The sequence below is a fragment of the Bolinopsis microptera genome, chromosome 2 (assembly GCF_026151205.1).
Source record: "Bolinopsis microptera isolate Bmic1 chromosome 2, MBARI_Bmic_1.0, whole genome shotgun sequence".
NCBI lineage: Eukaryota > Metazoa > Ctenophora > Tentaculata > Lobata > Bolinopsidae > Bolinopsis > Bolinopsis microptera.
This window is the reverse complement of record NC_087073.1, coordinates 17,347,685-17,369,560: the sequence shown is the minus strand read 5'-3', so window position 1 is coordinate 17,369,560 and position 21,876 is coordinate 17,347,685. Positions and strand designations below refer to the sequence as shown.

The window sequence follows — 21,876 nt, the reverse complement described above, 5'->3', positions numbered from 1 at the left end:
TGCAATAAGATGTCTAATTCATTTTTCAGAATTTATCACTGACCATTTTTTCTTGAAACATGTTCCCCAGCACTATTATAGCTTATACCTGAGGTGGTATCCCATAACAACATTAGGGTTAGTGTGCAGTGGCGTAACTTAGGGCCCCGCAGACCCCGCTATGCGGGGGGGGGGGGGGGGGCGCCGTATAAGGGGGGGGGGGGGGGGGCGCAATTTTCCTGAATTTTAGGCCCTTTCACTGAAAAAACGCCTTGTTTGTGTATTTCCCTGTCCAATTTAGCGCTCGGTCGACGCGAAAAAAATATTTGGGGTACCCTTTTTTGCTTCAGGGGGCGCAAAAAGCTGTAGGGGGGGGGGGGGGGAGAAAAAAAGTACCCGACCTTTTTTTTTTTTTTTTTTTTTTAGGGGGCGCCAACAGGCAAAGTTACGCCACTGTTAGTGTGACCTGCGTAGTCGGACTAGTTGGTATCCCATAACAACATTAGGGTGAGTGTGACCTGCGCCTGGCGTAGTCGGACTAGTTGCTGGGAATAATCCCGAGGGTGATCTGAGCTCCAATGTCGGTCTTACAATTATTTGAGCATTTGGCCCTGAAGAATCTAGATGTTATGAAATTCACGAAAACTAACAGGTTCGGGGTCATTCACATACATATTACGTTATCACTGAGGGGTTTTTTAATGTCATTATGCTAGTGTCAATTTAACGCAATGGCTAATTGTGTAAAACTCCTTAATCAGGGGTTGAAAATACCAAAAAGTGATTACGTAATATGTGAACGAGACTTTTTAACTGGCGAATGCAGGGGTTTATGTTTTAGGAGGGACAAAAAGTTGACGGTGTCACGAAATTACAGGTAAGATATATTATTAAGGTTTTACTGTGATCACGTAAAACAATTGCAGCTACTTCATGAAATCCAATAAAAATATTTCTTCAAACATAAAAAGTAGGGCAACAAACTAAGATCATGTAATTGTATATCTGTGTACAACAACCCGCACCGGCGACGAGAGAATATTATACACGAATTAGAACTAAAAAACAAATAGACAGCTGTCCACAGGTACTCTAGTTGAGCTGAAGAAAAGTACATACAATTTAACTTAACTCAGTTGATAATTTCAAATTTCTTAGTTTAACGATATTTAACTTAACTGATCATGTCTTTCAGAAGATAAGTTTTACTAATAACTTAACGAAATTATGGGCGTGTAAAATCTTAAATTCAACTTGAAAGAAATCCAAACCTTAAGTTTCCACAAATCAATCACCGAACTATAACTGCTCTTTTACAAGCTTCTACGAAGCACATAAAAACCACATCCATAAACAATAAATACAAATATACCAAACGAAATCGGGCATAATTTCACCTAAATTTACGCGTTATTCAAGAGTTGAATATATCAGTGTAGTGCCACAACATTTATACATGAAAAGCGTTGTAATCGTTAGAGAATGTCAGGCGTTAGCCTATGCAATATTTGCATCACCAAAATTTAGTTTAAAATCAATATCAATGAATATGTATTTTGATTATAAGCGAATTGGCCATGTTGCAAAGAAGTGGATACCTCCGGTCAAATCAAAATGAACTGCTCTTTGAAGGTTTTTGGATGTGTGGTATTACAGAGTATTGAGTATTACACATCCTGACATCCTCCCTTTCAACTGATTATACTGACGATAACCATACAAAGCTGACATCTTCCAAAGAAGGTTGTTTAAAAAGATAATAATACGATTTTATAGATTTAAAATACTTTGCACAAAAGTACGGCTTATGGCCCATGTTTATATTCAAAACTAATGTACTGCTTCATTTACCGAATTACCGGACAACACTCACAATGTGTCACATTTCTCGGTCTCTTAAAAGTCGACAATCAATAAAATCTTTTCCCCCGACTGGCCTAATATTAATTATCTTAAAATTGCGCACTGCATGTGTGATCCTGATATCTCTGCCCCACAAATTAACTCTCTGTATTCTGCCTTGAACCATTCTGTTCATCCGCACTCGACCTCCATGTCTTGATATACACTATACAGCATATCAAAGTAACGTCTTTAAAGTGTCTAATTCCTTATTCCATCGTAACAAACTTATCACACATTCTGAAAAAATATATCTAAAAAAAAGAAATCCTAAATAATAGGCATTAATAAATTACGAAGAGATGGCACATAGATTGAGAATAATGGTGAATAGGATCTGGTGTATTTAAGATTCCGAAACATTGAATCAACTACTGAGTTGACATCAACCTCACATTAAAGTCAGCCACAGTTAAAAATAGAAATCATACACAGTATCTCACCGTGTTTTCAACTTGTAAGCTATACTCGGATACATTATCCTCGCTGGCCTGTAGTTTATAGCCCTTCTCTCTCCGCAGAAATGTGAGGCGTGGCTTTGCGTTACACATCTCTTTATAGCCCAGGTACCTGAACAATATTACGTAACATTTTAGTCAACTTTTCAGTCAATCAAGTAAAAAACACTCTTCATTTCATATTCGTCATTCCTTCAATTCTAAACGATCCAGACGATTTCTATTAAGTTAAAGTGAGTGAAGAGAGAACAGAGGATAATCAATGATGGGGGAATTGAGTGAAAACAATAAGGGTGTTAAGGAGGTGGTTTTAATCTATCTCAGGTGTCAATAACCAGAATGGGTTTTCTTGGAAATTATCAGGAAATGAGCACATTTTTGCAAGAAATGTATACGATAAAACTCAGTACCCCCAGTCTATAGTAATAAGACATGTTCACAAAAGAATAACAGTGAATTGACACCGAACACCTCCTCCTTGGTTTAATTTCAACAGATCTATCTTGGTAAGCTACATGCAGCTCAGCGAACTAGCTGCGCGCGAATATAATGCGCGCGCATCGTTACGCGCAATCAAAAAAGTTAACAATAGTTTTAGGCCTGCATTTGTTAATTCCAAAAACTAGCGATAGCGTGCCTGAGGATGCAACGGAGGCACGCTCTTTTTCGTAACTACTGTAGTATAATTTTGGCTTTTGTTAAATGTGAACTTAGTCGTGATGAGTTGATTCTGACCAAGTCAATGACCTCAGTATAGCAGTACTTTTGAAGGGAAATTTCGATAAGATAGTACAGTGGTGTGAAGGAATCGATTTACCGATTTACGCTGGGGAGTATTTTTCAGCGGATCAAGTTACATTTTTAACAGTTAATGTTGCGTTATATCCTAATTATGAACGCACTTTAAATCAGGTCATGGCGCACTTGAAACATATTTACAAACAATTAGAAACAGATTTCTTAGCTTGATTGCGCCCAAAATTAAACAGCGTAATAATACCCTCATGGATAAACATCAAACATTGTATGTTTGTGGTGTACTTGGTACGTATATTATATACAGACAAACAAAAGAGAAATGATCTAATATCAATGAATAGGAAACATAATTAACCGCCACTGTGTTTATTGGTATACGCTCTATGGCACCAAGTTATTAGCTGTATATAATATCATCTCTTACTTTTGTAACTAAAAACAAAACGGCTACAACATGTTGTTTCTGAGGAAACCATCCAGAAAATTTTCTGAATAACAGCATTACAACATCTGTTTACAAGCAGGAATCTGAGCAAACGCTATTACCAGAATAGGTGGCAATACTATGTGAAATTGCAATCATGGTTACCACTTTAACTATCCGGTTTCACCAAATGGAATGCCAACTATGTTAATCATTCTATGAGTTCATGCGTTGGCACTTTACTGTAACTTTTTGTGGTCGAGTTTAAAGCTATCTTAAAGGCATAATTTTGGCATACCATTCTTTTCTGAGGAAAACGGAATTTAACTAGAAGAAACGTACATAATAGAATTGGGCTACAAATGAAGAAGTACGGTGAGAATTTAAGAAATTATATCTGTTGGAATTGTAAAGAACAAGAGATGTATGACAAGTATGCGTTTAACTGAAATTTAAACAATGTACATTTTTATTGTAAATAATATGGTCTGTAAACATGGGTGTCCAGGGTGTCCAGGTGATTTTGAAAATGAAATCTATGAATCTCGGTGGCAAGAGATTATTTATAATCTCAGGGAATAGTGATCGTGAAGGCAGTGAAGCCAATAACCTCTCCTATTCCAATGACCATAGTGCGTGATGAAGAATCACATCCTTTTCGAGGTGCTACTATTAAGCATTGTAATCTGTCCTGGGTGACTCCAGTATAAACAGATGACGTGCAACAAAACACTATGGATCTAGACAGGCAAAGGTCGATAAAAAACCGGGTGCGAGATGCTGGCAACTTCTCCTCTCTAAAAGTTTGCTACTGAAACATTACACACAAATCAAGGACGGTGTGCTTCTACCTCTGCGAGGTCGGGTGAGACCAGGATGACGGCAACTGGGCAAAGCCTCAGGGACCCCAGTGGCCTGATGAGAAGAGTGGTTGCTCGTCATAACAACAGAGTAATTAGTCAACAGATCGCTCATGTTGACACTGATTTCAGCAAGTCCAATCCTATCAACTACAGCAAACACTCAATGTACTTTGGAACCTGGAATGTTTTATCTTTAGTCAGCTCATCTTCACAGCTTTATCAACTCAGTCAGAAGATTGATCACTACAGTCTTGATATTTTGGGTATTACTGAAACTCATATGCCAGGATCTGGAAGTACACTTTTGGACAATGGTAGTCTACTTATTCATTCTGGTAGGGGAGATGGTATCAAAAGGCAAGGGGTTGGCCTATGTCTTTCCAAAAAGGTCAGGAACTCCCTGATCTCTTATGTACCTACATCAGAGCGGGTCTTAACAGCTAGGTTACACGACAAACACCTCAACATATGACGGAGAGAAAGATCGTTTTTATAACGTTTTATCAGACACGTTTGGTGAACTGCCCCGACATGATCTGAAACTGCTACTGGGTGACTTCAATGGAAAAGTTACTTCAAACAGATATGGATTCGAGGGAGTTATTGGTGGAGAATCTCTCCATAGTTCATCAAGCGACAATGGGACCAGGCTCATGGATTTCTGTGCAGCCAATCAACTTGTTAATGGTGGAACTCTGTTCCAGCATAGAGACATCCACAAGGGTACATGGCGGTCTCCCAACGGGTTAACTGTGAATCAAATAGATCATATTTGTATTAGTGGACGATTCCAACACTCGCTACTCGATGTTAAGGTATGTCGTGGGGCGGACATTGGTTCAGATCACTATCTTGTTCGTGGACGGCTGCAAATCAAACTGCAGTCGTTAGCTAAGATCACTGCTAAAAGGCACGATGTGCCTGCTATCGAACATTTGCGAAACTCGTCTAAGGTTCAAGAGTACAACGTGGCTCTTCAGAACCGTTTTGATTGTCTGGCTAATGAGGTCAACCTTGAGGACATGTGGGATAATTTCAAGCAAACAGTCACTGATGTCTCGATGGAAGTGCTTGGAAAGCGTCCCCGGAAGGTTAAAGAACAACACCTTTCGCAAACCTCTAAGAACTTGATAGAGCAACGGGGAATGTTCAAACGGAGGGATCCCACTTCAAACGTCAATAGATCAGCCTACTCTAAACTTAATAAATTAGTTAAGAAAAGTTGTAAAATTGACGACAACAACTGGGCTACTAAAATAGCGACTGTTCTAGAGGAGGCTTCTAAGAAAGGCCAGCAAAGGGAAGTTTGGGATAAGATAAAGAAGATTTCTGGGAAAAAGAAGAAGAAAGTGGGTATGTCAGTAAGGGATAAGGATGGTCATTTTATTACAGACCCGGACAGTCAGAAGGAAAGGTGGAAGGAGCACTTTACTGAGCTCTTAAATCCTCCACTATCGGATGCCAATCTTGATGACCTCGATGGTGTGCCCTCACAACCGAGTTTTGACTACCTTTCTTGTTCTGATGGACCTCCTTCTAGAGATGAGATTAGTTATGCTCTAAAGAAACTGAAGAACTGCAAAAGTGCAGGGGTTGATGAGATAACTAATGAACAACTTAAGTATGGTGGAAGTGCTCTTGTTGGCCAACTAGAGCTACTGTTTAAAAAGGTATGGGAGGAAGAGGTGATCCCTGAGGATTGGCTTAAAGGTGTTATAGTGGTTATCGGAAAGAAGGGAGACACCTCATACTGCTGCAATAATAGGGGTATAACTCTTAGGGCAACGTCTTCTAAGGTTCTTCAAATGGTTCTTCTTAAGAGGCTGGATGTTGGAATGGAGTGTCTTCTTAGGGAAAATCAGTGTGGGTTCAGACGGAACCGCTCATGTATTGATCAGATTTATTCCATCCGCACCATTATTCACAACTGCATTGAGTTTAACATTCACTTTATGTTAATTTCATTGATTTTAAGGCAGCGTTTGATTCCATCAGAAGAGAGTTTATTTGGTCAAGCATGAGACACTATGGACTTCCTGAGAAATATGTTAGAATCTTTCAGGCATTCTTCAACGGAACCATGAGTGCTGTCAGGGTTAATGGTGAAATGTCTGATTGGTTCTCTGTTAATTCGGGCACTGGACAGGGTGATATCCAGGGCCCTCCTGTATTTAATTTTTGTCTGAACTTTGGAATCTTTTTGGCCGAGGTTCACAAGGCAATCAGTCATGGTGCTGTACTGCAAAAGGAACTAAAGGGTGCAGATGAAAAAGTTATCATGGATAGTGACTACGCTGATGATCTGGCAGTGATGGACAATACTGAAGAAGGGCTGCAAGAGTCCACTGATCTTATAGCTTATTACACCTCTTATGCTGGGTTAAAGATCAACGCTAAAAAGACACAATGCATGGCGATCAGCAAGTGTGCGTCCCAGCGACCTTACACCGAAAGAGACAGTATAAAGCTAACAGTGGAGGGAGAACCTGTTGAACAGGTCAGCAACTTTGTTTATCTTAGTGCCAACATCAGTGGGGATGGTACCATTGACCGAGATCTTGACATCAGGATCCAGCGTGCTAATGGTGCGTTCCATCAGCTTTGGAAGATATGGAACAGTCGAACTATAAGAACGCCCACCAAGATCCGTATCTACAAGGCTGCTGTTATTACTATTCTGTTATATGGAGCTGAAGTGTGGAACACAACAAAGAAGCAGATGAAACGGTTTGAGGTCTTCCATCTGACCTCCCTGAGAAGAATCTTGAAGATAAAGTGGTTCTTCCATGTCTCCAATGAAGAAGTTCTCAGGCGTGCTGGAATTAAGTCTATCGAAACTTTCATCGGTGCGGCTAGACTAAGGTGGTACGGACATGTTGTCAGAATGCCAGAGACACGGTTTCCCAATTTCTTACTGGATTGGAAACCAAACTATGGAAAGAGACTGAGAGGACGACCCCGCAAAGGCTGGATGGCCTGTGTACTCGAGGATGCGGCTGAATTTACAGGTGTCGATAACATCAGCAGAGATGCAGTAAAACAGTTGGCTCTAAAGCGAGTGGAATGGAGGAACATGTTACGCCGTAGAAGAGATGTGTGTGATGCAGGCCACTCCAACGACTAGGAGGAGACCTCTTCATGTAGCATGTATGTGTATGAATCTCAGAAAAGATCTATGAAATATATGAATATTTCCGTCTGAGCAAAGCGAGGTTTCATATTCTGCTCGAGGCCTGCAGGGCCTCAGCGAGACGTGATTTTGGGAAAAAAAGTATTTTAGCATTTGTAATGCAGTGCCATCAGCAAAAATTCTGTTGTTTTAACCCTTTTTGGCCTATTTAAAGACACCAAAAACATGTCCCAAAATCTATGAAATCTGACGTCCCTGGACAGCCTGGACTAGTCTCTGAAAAATACTTTTCGGAAATCTGGTGGATTTTTGAGGCTCATCTTGGAAAGATCTGGAATAGCTCTCCTAACATTCTGACATCACATTACATGTAACGATTAAGAATCGTTCAGTTGACATTGTCTCGCTAAGTAAATTTTTTTAAAAACACGAATTTTTCCAATTGATGGACAAACTAATACCCTTTCATTTTATTGTATCAAACTAATTAATTTCATATTTATAGAGCATCGACAATTCCGGTATTTCTCGAAATTCCTTTGTATTTTGTATAATTAAAACGATGATGTGATGTGTTTATATGCGACCACACAACTTTCATCAAGCATTAGATAGTTGAGACTAAACTTCTTCAGTAATCTGCTGGAGTTGTGCGCTTTTCAAACTGAAAAGTCGGACAAGTGTTCAGTTGAGTATGGTGTACCCCAGGGGTCAGTGTTAGGACCTCTACTATTTCTGGTTTATATAAATGATATTGTGAGCTCCTCAAGCTTGGCTGAATTCGTCCTGTTTGCTGATGATACAAATATTTTTGTGATAGGTAGTTCAGCACAGGAAGCTTTTGAAAAAGCTAATCATGTAATGAAACAAGTCAGTAACTATATGGGCAATTTCAGGCAAATGGTAACCAGGATGAAAATGTAAAATTTTTAGCAATTTGCTTTTCTTTGATTATATTCTGAAGCCAACCGTTTGCACTACCAGACATAAAAAACCGTTTGTAAATATCTTAATTTTCCTTTTTCCTATCGCATTTTGAAATTGCTGCAATTATTAGCAATTTTATATGTTAAAACTGCCATTTCTTCACATAGATCGAAACTGGAGAATATAACTTCCTCACAAACCATATTTTCTTTTTCTATTAGCTACATCAGGTAACATTTAACGATTACCAACTTTTTGATACATGATTCATACCATTTCTGATTTATTCGCTCCCAAATATTTTTATTTTTTGAGTGAATTACTTGACAGCGATTACCAAAAAGTTTTTTTTCTGTGCCAAATTTCCATTCCTTTTACCTTAAAACTGCCTTGTACTTCTAACTTTCATTGCAGGACATGATCAACTAGTTTTTAGAATGGATGGGCCTTCCGGTTTGTCAGTATAGGTGTCCAGTAATTCACATGTCAAGTAATTCACAAGTTTTATCCTGTAATTCACATTGACTTGAAAGAATTATATAAAGCAATTTACATTTATGTAATGCAATAAGTGATGTCAATAAGTAATAATACATTGAAACTGGTAAAAATAATCAAGTTTATATCAAATTCTGATAATTTAATTCCATTAAAATGGTAAATTTAATTGTATTAAAAATTGTTAAAATACTTTTAAAACATGTAAAAACTGTGGTTACCTTTTTTTGTTCCAGGATATAATACCGATTACTATGCATGCTGATAAAAAGAAATGTATATATCAAATTTTGATAATTTAACCCCATTAAAATGTTAGTAATTGCAATAAAAATTGTTAAAAATACTTTTAAAAAATGTGAAAATTTTGGTGCCGTTTTTGTTCCAGGATATGATACAGACTACTATACATGCTGATAAAAATAAAAAGTCGAGTATACTGTCCCTCATAACATTACAATTCTAATGGGCAGAAAAACCAACACAGTCATCAAACAAAACTCTTCCAGAAGCCTTGTATTCTGGGGTTGGCAGCTGTGCCAAAAACTGAGATCGTACTGCTCTCTCCTCATCAGGATATTTCTTGAACAGCCTTCCCTCCTGCCTACATGAGTTTTTACTGCTAGTGACTTTAAGGTAACTATTGATCACTACATCCTCGCCATCTTCTCCTACATTCTGACAAACATAGCATAGTTCATTTTTACCTTTCCAGCTGTATCCTCAAATTGCACTACGATAGACAAATCACTACGATAGACAAATCATCACGATAGACAAATCATCACGATAGACAAATCATCACTACGATAGAAAAATCATCTCTTTCGTGGGAATCAGCCACAACTTCAGGAATAGGAGCTGAAATGGAAGCCTGATTTGCTGGTGGGGTTACTGGCAAGGTACACAGTGAGTAGTGTATAGGTTTCAATGGGCCTTCTCATGGAAGCTTCCAAGATTCAATAGTTCCTTAAAGGCCACACTTAGCCATGTGGACTGCTGATATCCTGGGTATGCTGATGGTGCCAACCCAAGGTTTCTCCAGTTCATCAAGGGAACATTATTCATCAAGCAGTATGCAGACAAGCAACTAAAACAGCAAAATATTAATGAAAAAGCACACAGTGAATTACTGGACACAATAATGTGAATTACTTGACATGCACCATGCTGGTCATAGTGTATGCTAGCATTGAGTTTGCACTGAACCAACGTCCAACATATATCAGTCACCCTATTTGCTTGTAAATAATGCTAATGTGTTATGTTCAACAATTATGAACTTATGCCTAATTGACACACCGAGGCATATTTATAGAAAATGCCAAACAGTAATTGGCCAATTAACAAATTAGTAGAAATTGAAAAATCATGAATTATACTGATATCTCTTTATTAACTCAAAAGAACGTAAGTTACAAAGCAGGGTGCAGACAAGAACCTCTTAAAGCAGCAAAATCTGCACTGAAAAGGCACACAGTGAATTACTGGACACAGGAATGTGACTTACTTGACATGAATGATAACATGTAAATAACAATTAGAGTTTACATGGATAAACTTTCAGTAAAGTAACCATACAGACTTGCAAACAATGATTTAGTGTTTATGTACACCGCTTATTACACGTTCAGTGTACACACATGGGCACAAAACGTGATGTTTCTGCAGAATTATAAATAGTGTAAATTTTGCCCTGTGAATTACTTGACATTTTCAAACGCCCATAACTCATGAACTACAACTCATGAAAGGTTGCGGTCTTTTGCATCATCAAGCAAATGGTTCCACCTTGCATTGTAACACCTTTTCATGCTTGTATAATATTCAGATGGCCCTCTGGGACCATTAGAATCTAGAATTTCTATGCAAATGGTGAATTACTTGACGCGAAATTGCCCATATGGAGTCTAACAAGTTACATATAAATGCAGGGAAAAGTTGTTATATGCATTTTCAGCCAGGTTTGTCAAGAGCAACACAGACCTGTGCCAGAACACGGCCCTTTAACAGGAATCTAACGATTTTAATAGATGGCAAAAAGCTAGAAAAAGTTCAATGTACAAAGTTTCTTGGGGTGATAATAGACGAACAGCTAAGCTGGGAACCACATCTTAATCATTTATCTTTAAAGCTGAACTCCAGTAATGTATCGATTAAGAGAATTTGCAAATTCATTCCCAAATCTGAATATTTGAAACTATACAATGCTCTTTTTATGTCACATCTTAGCTATTGTATAAGTTGCTGGGGTGGGATCCCTAAACATAAGCTGAATAAAATCTTTGCAATTCAAAAACGATGTATAAGACTGCTATTTGGTAACATTCCCAATTTTGATCATAAAGAATACTATTTAACCTGTGCACGTTCAAGAACTTATAACGAACATATGGCTAGCAAGAACTACTGTCTTGAACACACTAAACCGCTATTCACCGAGCAGAAAATTATGAACCTGGAGAATCTGCACATGTACCATACATTTATGGAATTATTCAAAATTCTTAAATTTGATGTCCCCCAGTCGATTAAAGATCTTTTCAAGTTCTGTCCTAGAAATGAAAAACTTCGTCTGATTGTCCCATTACTGAGGTTAGATATCTCCCAACAGAACTTTTTGTACACCTCTACGAAAATTTGGAATGACCTCAGCCCCTATGTATTCGAAATATGTGATGCTAATGTAGATGGGTTGATAATCCCGGGTTCTTCCAAGAATTCAGACTTATCAGCTTCGTCAGGTGTTATTAAATCTAACCTTAAAAAGCACTTGCTATCCCTCCAAAATCGAGATGACCCTAATACATGGTAACTAATCTATATTATATCTCAAACTCTACATCCGGTACGGCTATGCACACATGATATCTCTCTCTGCCATGAAACATGGCTAACCTTTTAAACTGTGATTCAAAACCTAAAGCTAAACTAAAACTCAACTGGGCTCTCCTTTGTCACCAAACTAAACCAATAAGTAATTTAAGATTATTATATTTTTCTATATTTGTATACTGTAATTAGTATATATTGACGTAGTGGATGGTTGAGGGGGTTTCAAGCACAGGTCACTCTCAAATCCTAAAGATAAGCAGTGGCCTTCGGCACTTGAAACCTCTTCAAACCTCCCCTGATTTATTTATTATTGATATTGTTTGATTGTGCCGTAAAAATAAATATTTGTTTTATTATTAAATATTTGTTTTATTAAATACGCTCTAACAGATCTGAGATCGGTATTCATACTAGAAATTTTAAAAACCATGAGTGTTCAAACAGGATGCTAGATTAATAATTCTGCAGAGTACCGTGTGCCCGGCCATAACTTATTTGTGGGAAGCTGACCAATGTGGAAACTGGGGAGGTGATGTGTAGAATCAACCAATTACAAATTTACTAATTATAATGTGAACTGTGGAGTTACCTTCACCGCAAGCTATAAATTATAATTATTTAGACAATTTTAAACTTTTAATTTTTAAATGGCACTTTGCCAATTTACCTAGTTTGTCAATTTTCCTGATATGACTCTCCATTTTTTTACTGTACAGTATAACGCATTACTCCGATTCAGTCGATTCAGCTGTAAAGCTGTAATGATAGAGAAATACATGAATCAGAAATGTTTGTTCTAATTATAGGTCAGTTTAAATTGAGCTGAGAAGAACCAACCAACTGCAAACATCATTATAACCTTGACACGATACATACATAATTATAATAACGTATATAATATACGCTTTATCTACCCACTAGCAGAGACAAGTAATTATGCCAATTATTAATAATATTAGAATATTAATTTCCTGTCGACTACGCGCCAAGACGTAATAAAGCGTTTAAAAGGACCCCGGAATTAATCACGCCACCAACGTTTCTATTTCTGTACCAGAATCCATATTAGATATTAATAGAAATATTATATAAGCGAAATAGTTTCGAAACCCACCATCGGTTAAAAAACGTTTATATTCCAATGTCCCAAATATGCGAGTAGTATTTACAGGAATATTTATAGGGTAACAGGTAAAGTTCTATCCCAGTTACAACCCCAAATCAACCCCAAGTATTTGTAGAAATATTCAAAGGGTTACAGACTAAGTGACAGATGGTGTGTCGCAACATATTGTAACCGCATAACCACATGGGAGCGAGCTCTATCTCCATCTAATGATATTCTGTTGAGACATGGAGCAATATTGGTGATGATACGTCATGGGTTGTTAACAAGTTTGTCAGTATAAGTTCCGTTAAGGGAAGCTTTGGGGACGAAAGGAGTAGTAAGTGGAGTAATGGCAGTGAAGTAGCTCAAATTAAAAACTGCAATTAAAAACTGCAATTAGCTAACTTCCCGACTCCGTAACTAGAGTGGTAACAATTACTGGGGAATATCTAAACACATTTTTGTCACACACTCGGTTTTCCAATGAATAGATTTAAAAACATTTGTTGGAATTTGGGTGAACAGAACTGGAAAGTAAGGAAATGGAATTTCCTAAACTTGTTAATGTATGTTAAATATTTCTTTACACATTACATGAGTAATGTGGCTGCTGAGTACACTTGAGTACACCTGAAGCTGAGTACACTTGATCTTATTACAATAGTTTAGTGCCAATACATGGTGAGCCTCCATCCTCTTCCTTATATCTTTTAAAATAGTTCCGACATTCCTTGTGAAATTACCGCAGCATTATAAATAATGAACTTCAATGAATTTAACTTAACCCGAAACGAGGAAAAGAGCTTTAACAACTTCCGAGATATAATAAGACTTTAATATCTTAATATAAGTATCATGCTAATATAACCCAATGATATCCATAAATTACATTTTAAGATATGCATATTCAACGTTATTGGGAATTCCACAATTCAAGGAATGATCGTTAGCCTAACTCAAAATCGATAATTTTTTTCTGGACGAAATGAACATCGTACGATATTTATTAACTTAATCGTCCCTACCTCCGTACTATCTAGATAATACAAAATCTACATGAACAATCCTTTTTAATATGTTTATCAGCTAAAATTATCTGCGTTCTGTAGAATCAGTTTGCACACAACAAGTCTATTGTTTTATCGAGTTCGTGTCCTCAGTCTATTGTAAAATTATTTACCGTCGATAGTGTTTGATTGTGCCGTAAGAATAAATAATTGTTTTATTGAATAAACAATCGTTTTTCTTTTGGAGAATTACCGATCATCAGTCTTATTGACCACTTTCGTGTCATAACTAATGAGTCAATGACAGTCATTAGATCAGAATCTCTTTTGTCTTTTGAATCAAAACACTCAACTATACTAATAATTCCAATAAATGTATGTGTGTGTGTGTGTATGTGTGTAATTTCCGAACGGCTTAATCAAGAAAACGGTCAGAGTTATGGGGCTGGTTTTTTTTCGGTAGTTTCCAAAAACTCTGCCGAAGCCAATAAACAATTTCTTTTTAAATCGGCCAATGGTTAGTGGACAGTGGTTAAATTGATGGTTTTGCACCCCAAATGTGATACTAAAGTGTATCACTTCTTCTCCGTCTCTCACACTCTCTCTCTCTCTCTCCCCTCTCTCTCACTCTCCCCATTTACAGCTCCGCTAATTACAGCTTTGATAATTAGGACCTTATTAACTCCACAACAAGCTCTCAATACTCATCTTATAATAATGTAACATTAAACACACACACACACACCCACACTCTGTCATGGCACGTGCTCTTAACACATAAAAAGTCTTCATCAGATGTGCACTACAATATAATATAGTATAATATATATATATATAACATACTATTATATAGTGATATATACTCCCTATATTATACACGCTGAGCTGTATTCACACTTAGAGGCATCACATAGACAGCATGATGACACAATTCCCGTGTACACGTGACTCAACTACTATTATATAATAATATGTACTCAAATGTAGAATAATTACCGAACTCAGTGTTCCAGAATAAGGGTGGTACTAAACGGTGTTACACAGTTTTAGACTCTCTCACTATAGTTTTAGACTCTCTCTCTAGAATCTAGTAGTATACAGCGTGTTAAACTGGAGAGTGAAGCCTCTAATTTAGAGGTGTCCACCAGATAGTACTTGACACCAGGTGAACCACGCCCAGCCGCCAGGAAATTATAGTGTGTGAAATACATTATAACACACAATCTACGTGCACAATTTGTGTACGATATTGTCTGCACAGACCACGTGTCCACCCCACGTGCACCAAACTACCAATACATGTAGTCTGCCTCACTCTCTCTATATTTCTCTCTCTTATACATTATAATATAATACGGGATATATTTAATCTTCCCCAAGTATCAAGCCAGGCAAGCGGAGAAGCCCTAAAAACGTGACAAGATGATTTGAACAAATTAAGCGCCGGCTCACTAAACATATTACTAGTATTTTAATTTCAGGGATCGTGTGGTTACTCGGATTATGTAATATATTAAAGGCATTTAACGTGCCATGCTATAATATCATTCAAGGTGAAATGGTGAAATATAAGAGGTCGTATGAGAGGTTAAAATTGATATTCGTGGTTTGACAGCACCATTTAATAGTTTCTCAAGAGTGACACGTCAGATACTGTAATATAAGAGAGCTGGCCTTTAAATAAATATCATGGCAAACACACACAGAAAAACACTCGCACTCAATTTTAAAGTTTGCAGAAGTTTATAAAAAAACCTAAAAAAACCTTATAAAAAACTAAAAGTAAATTGACTGATAAGAATGTTACCTGAGAGGTTTTTTAAAAATAAATTTTTTACCTGAGAGGTTTGGCTTTACAGAAGAGGTTGATAAAGTTTTTGGCGCAGCCGTGTGAGTAGGGGTTATCACTACCACTAAACTTATGTGTCACCTGAAATAACATGTATTTAATATTATGCAAATAACATGTATTTAATATTATGTAAATAACATGATTTAATATTATGTAAATAACATGTATAAAATATTATGTAAATAACATGTACAAAATATTATGTGAATAAGATGTATAAAATATTATGTGAATAACATGTATAAAATATTATGCGAATAACATTCCCTTTGTTGTTGTCATGGAATGATGTTATATTTAAATAACATGTTTATTGTTTAAACATAACATTCACATAAGAACAGTGTAATTACACATGTGTAACTTAAGAAGATTTACTTTAATACTTTTGGTCCCATGATATAAAACCTTTCCCTCCGTAAACTAACTTAAGTGATACTCAAGTCATGCAAATTGCATCTGGATTGAAAGTTTTCGTGACAATAATGTTTTGCCGATTGAAAAATATTGTTCTTCGAATGTGTACATTAAAAAATGTATAGACGTATGTCGTATAGACACAATGTTCACAATGGCTCATCAAATAAAGAAGCATAATATCGTAGACATGCTAGCCTAGCTTGATGTGCAACTGTATCATTGGTCTTTGTAGTTGTACAAAAGAAATAAATGGATTTTCTAGAGTTTTCTAGATATATCATCGCGGCCCATGGTTGTCTGTTACAGAGACAATAACTATTGTGGGGTGGTACCATCACTACCACCCCTCAACAGTTCCTCAGCTTAGACACAGTCAAATTATCAGCAATATCTATCAGTCAAATGTCTTTCTGTGACTTATATTTTCATATACTGTCAAACCAGTATAACAGGGGCACATTACAGATAGTTGGAAAATATCCGGTTGGAAGAGACACTAGGACAAATAAAACAGGAAGTTAGGAATGTAGGCAAATTTTCGGCGTCAACGCCATCTTCATTCTTCAGGCTCAAATTATTTGTTATATAATAGTGTTGAAAGTATTAAAACAGGGGCACATTACCCCTACGTATAAAGCATTTATCTGAGCTAAATATCAACAAAAACAGCCTTCAAATTACTAGATTAATTCACTGCCCTCTACCTGTCTCCTTATCCTATAATTACTCTAACTGTACCCAAAACCACAATCCCCTCAGACTCTGTGAGGAGAAAGCTGTCGGACACTGCTCGACTATTGTAACGTGACACTTAGTCAGGCAAATGAAATGCAGCTCCGACTCTATCATGTGTGTAATGATACTATTCACAAATCACATAGTTAGCAACACTAGAATACACTATTTAACTCATGTGATAACCGCACCGCTACATTCTTTTTCTCGATATTTCTGTGACGTCACGAAAAGATCAGCAGGACCGTTACAACTCGCTCAGACACTTCACATGCATCAGTTTCTTCAAAGCACATTATGATCGGGAGGGGGACGACTTATTTTACATTAAATCAAATAAATACAGCCGTCAACCACACGGTAAGTGTGTAGTATTGTTATGCACTAAACTATTTGTAAACATTAAGAAACCAGAAACTCAGAAACTAAACATCTGGCGGGGTTCAGTTATGTAATATAATAATAATATAATATAACAGTATATTATATGATATGTAAACAATCATGTTTCAAACCTGTTCATTTGTAGTGAGCCCCATTTTTATAAGAGCTATGTGGAAACTGAGTAGACCGATTATAGGGAACACCGTTAGAAAACATATTATAGCCACCACTAAACTGAAATATAACAATGTCAGGTCAAAGTTAAAATCATGCTTATATTAAATATTATATGAAATATCTGTTAAGAAATTGAATAATATATGAGTCTTGATATATATCCCAATTCTCGATCTTGAACAGTTAATAGTTCGCTGCAATATGTGCCAGGCCGATCAAACTAATCGTGCACATTGCGTAAAATTGATGGTTACATCTAAAAAAGGTTCAACAAGTCATATTTTTAATCAGTTTTATTTTGTAGATAATTGTTAATTTGTGACTATTTATAACACAATATCATCATGTGCAGTTATTATGAAGCTGTAAAGGGTTTTAGAGGAGTTATAACTTTAACTTTATTAGTTTGTGATGCTTAATAATGTTAAGTTGTCAATATAATAATGTGAAGCTATCAATATAATAATGTGAAGCTATCAACGTAGGAGATTAGACTGTAACATTATATATTACAGCCTCATACAGTTAATTTATTACATTATTTATTATTCACATATATTCTGATTTATTAGCTATAGTCGATCCGTGACAGGGTTTATCATATTACTACGTATTACAGATTTAAATTCCATTAATTGTTCGGCCAATTTCTACCTGACAGTTCATTAAATGGGATCACAATATATTTTAACTTTTTAAAGTTTTAAAACATTCCATGTTGTCCAAAATACCTCGTACAGCATGATGAGTAGGTGGAAATTAGCCGGAACTGTCGCCGGTATATTATATTGTGTGTAAACACTCTGAACCTTCCTTGTGCTAAGAAAACACAACATGCGTAGTGAAGCGAGCAATTTTTAAACCTTTAAAATTGTTCCTTAGCAAACAGTACGTGTATGACGTACGTGATAGCTTGGATAATTCATGTACATGTATTGTACGTGTGCTGAAAGCCAGGGGGCTGATCGATATTCTCGGCAATCAAGACTCGCATAATACCTGTATCTCATACTTTATGAATGACAGCTCATTTTGTAATGCGTCACACAAGCTCGGACAAATATATCTCCTCCATTATTACGTGAGTTTTATCAAAAATAGCAATAATGATCTATCTAGGTAGAAATATGCAATACATCGCAACTTCCTTAATGTTAATTGGCAATGGATAATTACTAATTAGGAGTACCATGTGAAGAGCTATCTGGAAATATAACATATTGGTTCGATTAGCTTGTCATTTCATTCCGGTAGGCATCTAAGAGTCGAACAATTCATTTAACAAATATTTCAAGTAGCGACGTATTGGTTTGAGTACCCTGAAATTCATAACAGCGCATGTTTCTTTCGATACCAGGCCATGCCATGTAAAGCAGTTCGTGAAATTGACGGGTCATTATTAAAGCGCGGCAAAAAATTCCATGAAATTTGATGAGAAAACATTGCAAAATTTACCATCTTCAGCCGTTTAGTTAACAAAATACCTTAGAACTTAAAAGGAATGTGACACAAAATGAGAGAAGTTTCTAAAATTGTTACCTCGGAATGTCGGACCATAACGGCCTGACACTGGCACACCGGTATATACATAGTGAGAGAGTGAGGAGTATGTGGAGAGATAGCCACATTAGGAAGCAGAAGAAGAACCGGTAGTTCCTCCTCCCCACACAGTTGTTTACCCAGGGACAGTGGTGGTCGAAGTTCTGCGGAGGAAGGGAGGAGGTTAGTGGGGGTCTTAATTAGTTTTAACAGACCTAGCACATTGAGCAGTACACATATCTTAGAAGTTCAGCATTAAATTACATGTTAAAAGTCTATCTTAAATGTCTATCTTAAAGGTTTATCTTGTAAGACGTCTATGTTTAAAGTCTATTTGATTTAAGTATATTAAACTTAAAATTTACGAATTGAACTATTGATATTTGACCCTGAACCACGGTAGACACTGAGGCAAGGTTGGAGTGGTTGAGATTTGGCGAGGGACTAATACAATCTGTGTGCTGTAATGCAATATACCAGAAAACATGAAGTAGCAGTTATGGAATTTACGGTATGAGTAGAATTGATTACAGAACCTTTTAAATGAAATAGTGTGAAACACTGGGGGGTATCATGGTTAAATACAGGGATAGAGTTACAGTGTGATGTTATCAACTTGAACCACGGGCCTCCTTTTCACTGTTCAGGGCTTGTAAAAATTGCAATAAAGTCAAATAAAAGTGCACGATGATTCTGATGGGCGTTAAAATGTCCGGTCATTGAAATTTTCCTTTTTTGGGTATCTTTATACAATCAGTAATCAATCTCTGTTGTGTTCTAATCAATGATAATGATAGGTATCATAATTTTTGTCAGATAACTACGAAACCACGACAATCAATCAGTTTTTGAGGAGACATTCCCCACATTTTTATGCCACAAGTTATGAGGACAGTAAGATAAATATAAGGTGATACTAAAAAGATAAGGAATTATTTACCTCGATACACCGGTTACACATGCTACAGTGAGAAGTGCGGGGAGGTCTGTAGAACTGACAGGTGTCACAGTACTTTAACCTCACTGTCGTGTTATTTATTATTACATTCTTGAAGAGAGGGGTGTGGAAATCGTTATCACTCTCTTCCTCGTTCTCTGAAACCCATAAGTTAGTGTCGTTTTGATGTGACGTTTAGTTATAGATTATATCTATATCTGTTTAATATGAAGTGATAAGTTGACTGCACGCATGAGAGTATAAATATGCTGTTACATAGCATGTTATAAATGTGTTTTTAAATATATAATGCATAATGTATCATTTGATATAAAACATCAAACCAATGCTTAGAAATATTACTACTTAAATATTATTTCAACAACACATTTAAAATATTAGAACGTAGTACTTAGTCCACCCTACATTGTCTTGTAATCTTTATTATATATAATATAATGTAGACAGGCTCAGCTATTTTTAGCAGTAAGTTTATAATTTAAATAATAGCTAGATAATCGATCTTACCTTTCTGTAAGATTCCAGGGTCAGTGAATGCTGTTTGCAGGAAATTGAGCAAAGTGAATAGAAATATGATCTCTGATATAACTACGATAGGGATAAAATTGAATGATGTATCTTCAAGCAACCACCGTATCCTGAAACATAATAATTTAAATTTCATCAAATGATCAGATACTTAATTTAGATATAATATAATGAGTTTTAAGACTTGTATTGACTCAATACATTCATTTGATAAAAACCTAAAGAATTGAATAGAAATAATATAACTACCGCAACTTAAAACTTACGTGAATGCATTAAATGTTCCAGTGGTGACAATAAGTATGACCATTGCAGCGATGAAAGGAAATGCTTTGCACATGCCACCGTCTGCTGAACAACCCTGGAAGTTGGGGTCCGATTGTAACTCGTAGTTGGGCGCCAGCTTGTCTTGAAGTTTGTATCAGCTCCCTACTCCAATTATATGATGGTAGAGCACTCTGATTCTATAATCCTGCATCATGAACAGCTGATAACATCTAAACAGATAATCAATAAGATATAATTAGGAGGTGCACAATAAAAATAAACTTGCTCGGATTTTCACAATTTTTGTACCATTGTTTTCTAGAGACTGTGAGAATTTTTACAGTACCAAATTTGTCATACCTTTTTGGAATGATCAGTGAGTTTCGCCTAGGTGCCATATTTGATGGTGCGCGGCTTTTGGAGCAAAATTAGGGTTAAAAGTTGCGTAATTTGACGAAATTCGTTGATTTTTGTCGTATTATTTTGTCATATCTTCGGTTTCTGAACATGAATCATGCTGAAAATTTGTCAGAACCTTCCAATCATACTTAACTACCGAACCTAAATTAGTTGGGAGAGATTGGCCTTGATTAAGAGGTCTAAAAATGACAAAATAGATAAAATTTCGTTGATAAGTCAAATTCTTACCATCGAAATTGCTCAAACTAATTTAGGTTCAGTAGAACATAAGTGTTTACGTAAGCTGACCAAATTTCAACAAAATTGTTATTTTGTTATTATATGGGAAGTATTATAACTTTTTGATTGTTTCCGAAATAATGTGCTGACCGAAATACGAACTAAAAAACCATTCAATGGTCAGCACATATTACGGTCGATGGCGCACAGCCTAATATAATCAATAAAGGTTCAATAAAACAATAAGTTTCCAATGGTTATGAATTTAAAGAAATTTAAAGAAATACTGTTCAGTGAACAGTAAGTTGGATTTTATTTGAACAAGAGTCTATTGAGGAAACATTAGATCAACTAGTATCTAACAAGTTAAGTTCATTATTTCTATTGAATATTGATATCTCACAGATAACAGTAATGGTCTAGTCAGTAGGTATGAACGAAATGAGATGTTTACCTGCATTTCATAGTAGAGGGCTGAACATTTTTT

At 36.3% G+C, this 21,876-nt stretch overlaps 3 protein-coding genes across 3 annotated transcripts in view; 2 read left to right on the top strand and 1 right to left on the bottom strand.

The window, feature by feature from the left end:
- Window positions 1–21,876, top strand: part of LOC134811276 (m7GpppN-mRNA hydrolase-like) — an 82,418-nt gene that overhangs the window by 12,285 nt on the left and 48,257 nt on the right. The window lies entirely within an intron of this gene.
- The window catches only part of LOC134811277 (GTP-binding protein 10-like), a 79,821-nt gene that overhangs the window by 12,283 nt on the left and 45,662 nt on the right, over window positions 1–21,876 (top strand). The window lies entirely within an intron of this gene.
- LOC134811077 (palmitoyltransferase ZDHHC5-B-like) lies at window positions 907–20,982 on the bottom strand. Its single transcript, XM_063817787.1, has 8 exons — window positions 20,750–20,982; window positions 20,463–20,593; window positions 19,938–20,092; window positions 18,998–19,161; window positions 17,413–17,515; window positions 15,729–15,820; window positions 2,325–2,451; window positions 907–2,121 (listed from the first exon to the last, which is right to left on the bottom strand). Exons 1-8 carry the CDS (start codon window positions 20,821–20,823, stop codon window positions 2,113–2,115), a joined length of 855 nt encoding a protein of 284 aa, XP_063673857.1. The 5' UTR covers window positions 20,824–20,982; the 3' UTR covers window positions 907–2,112.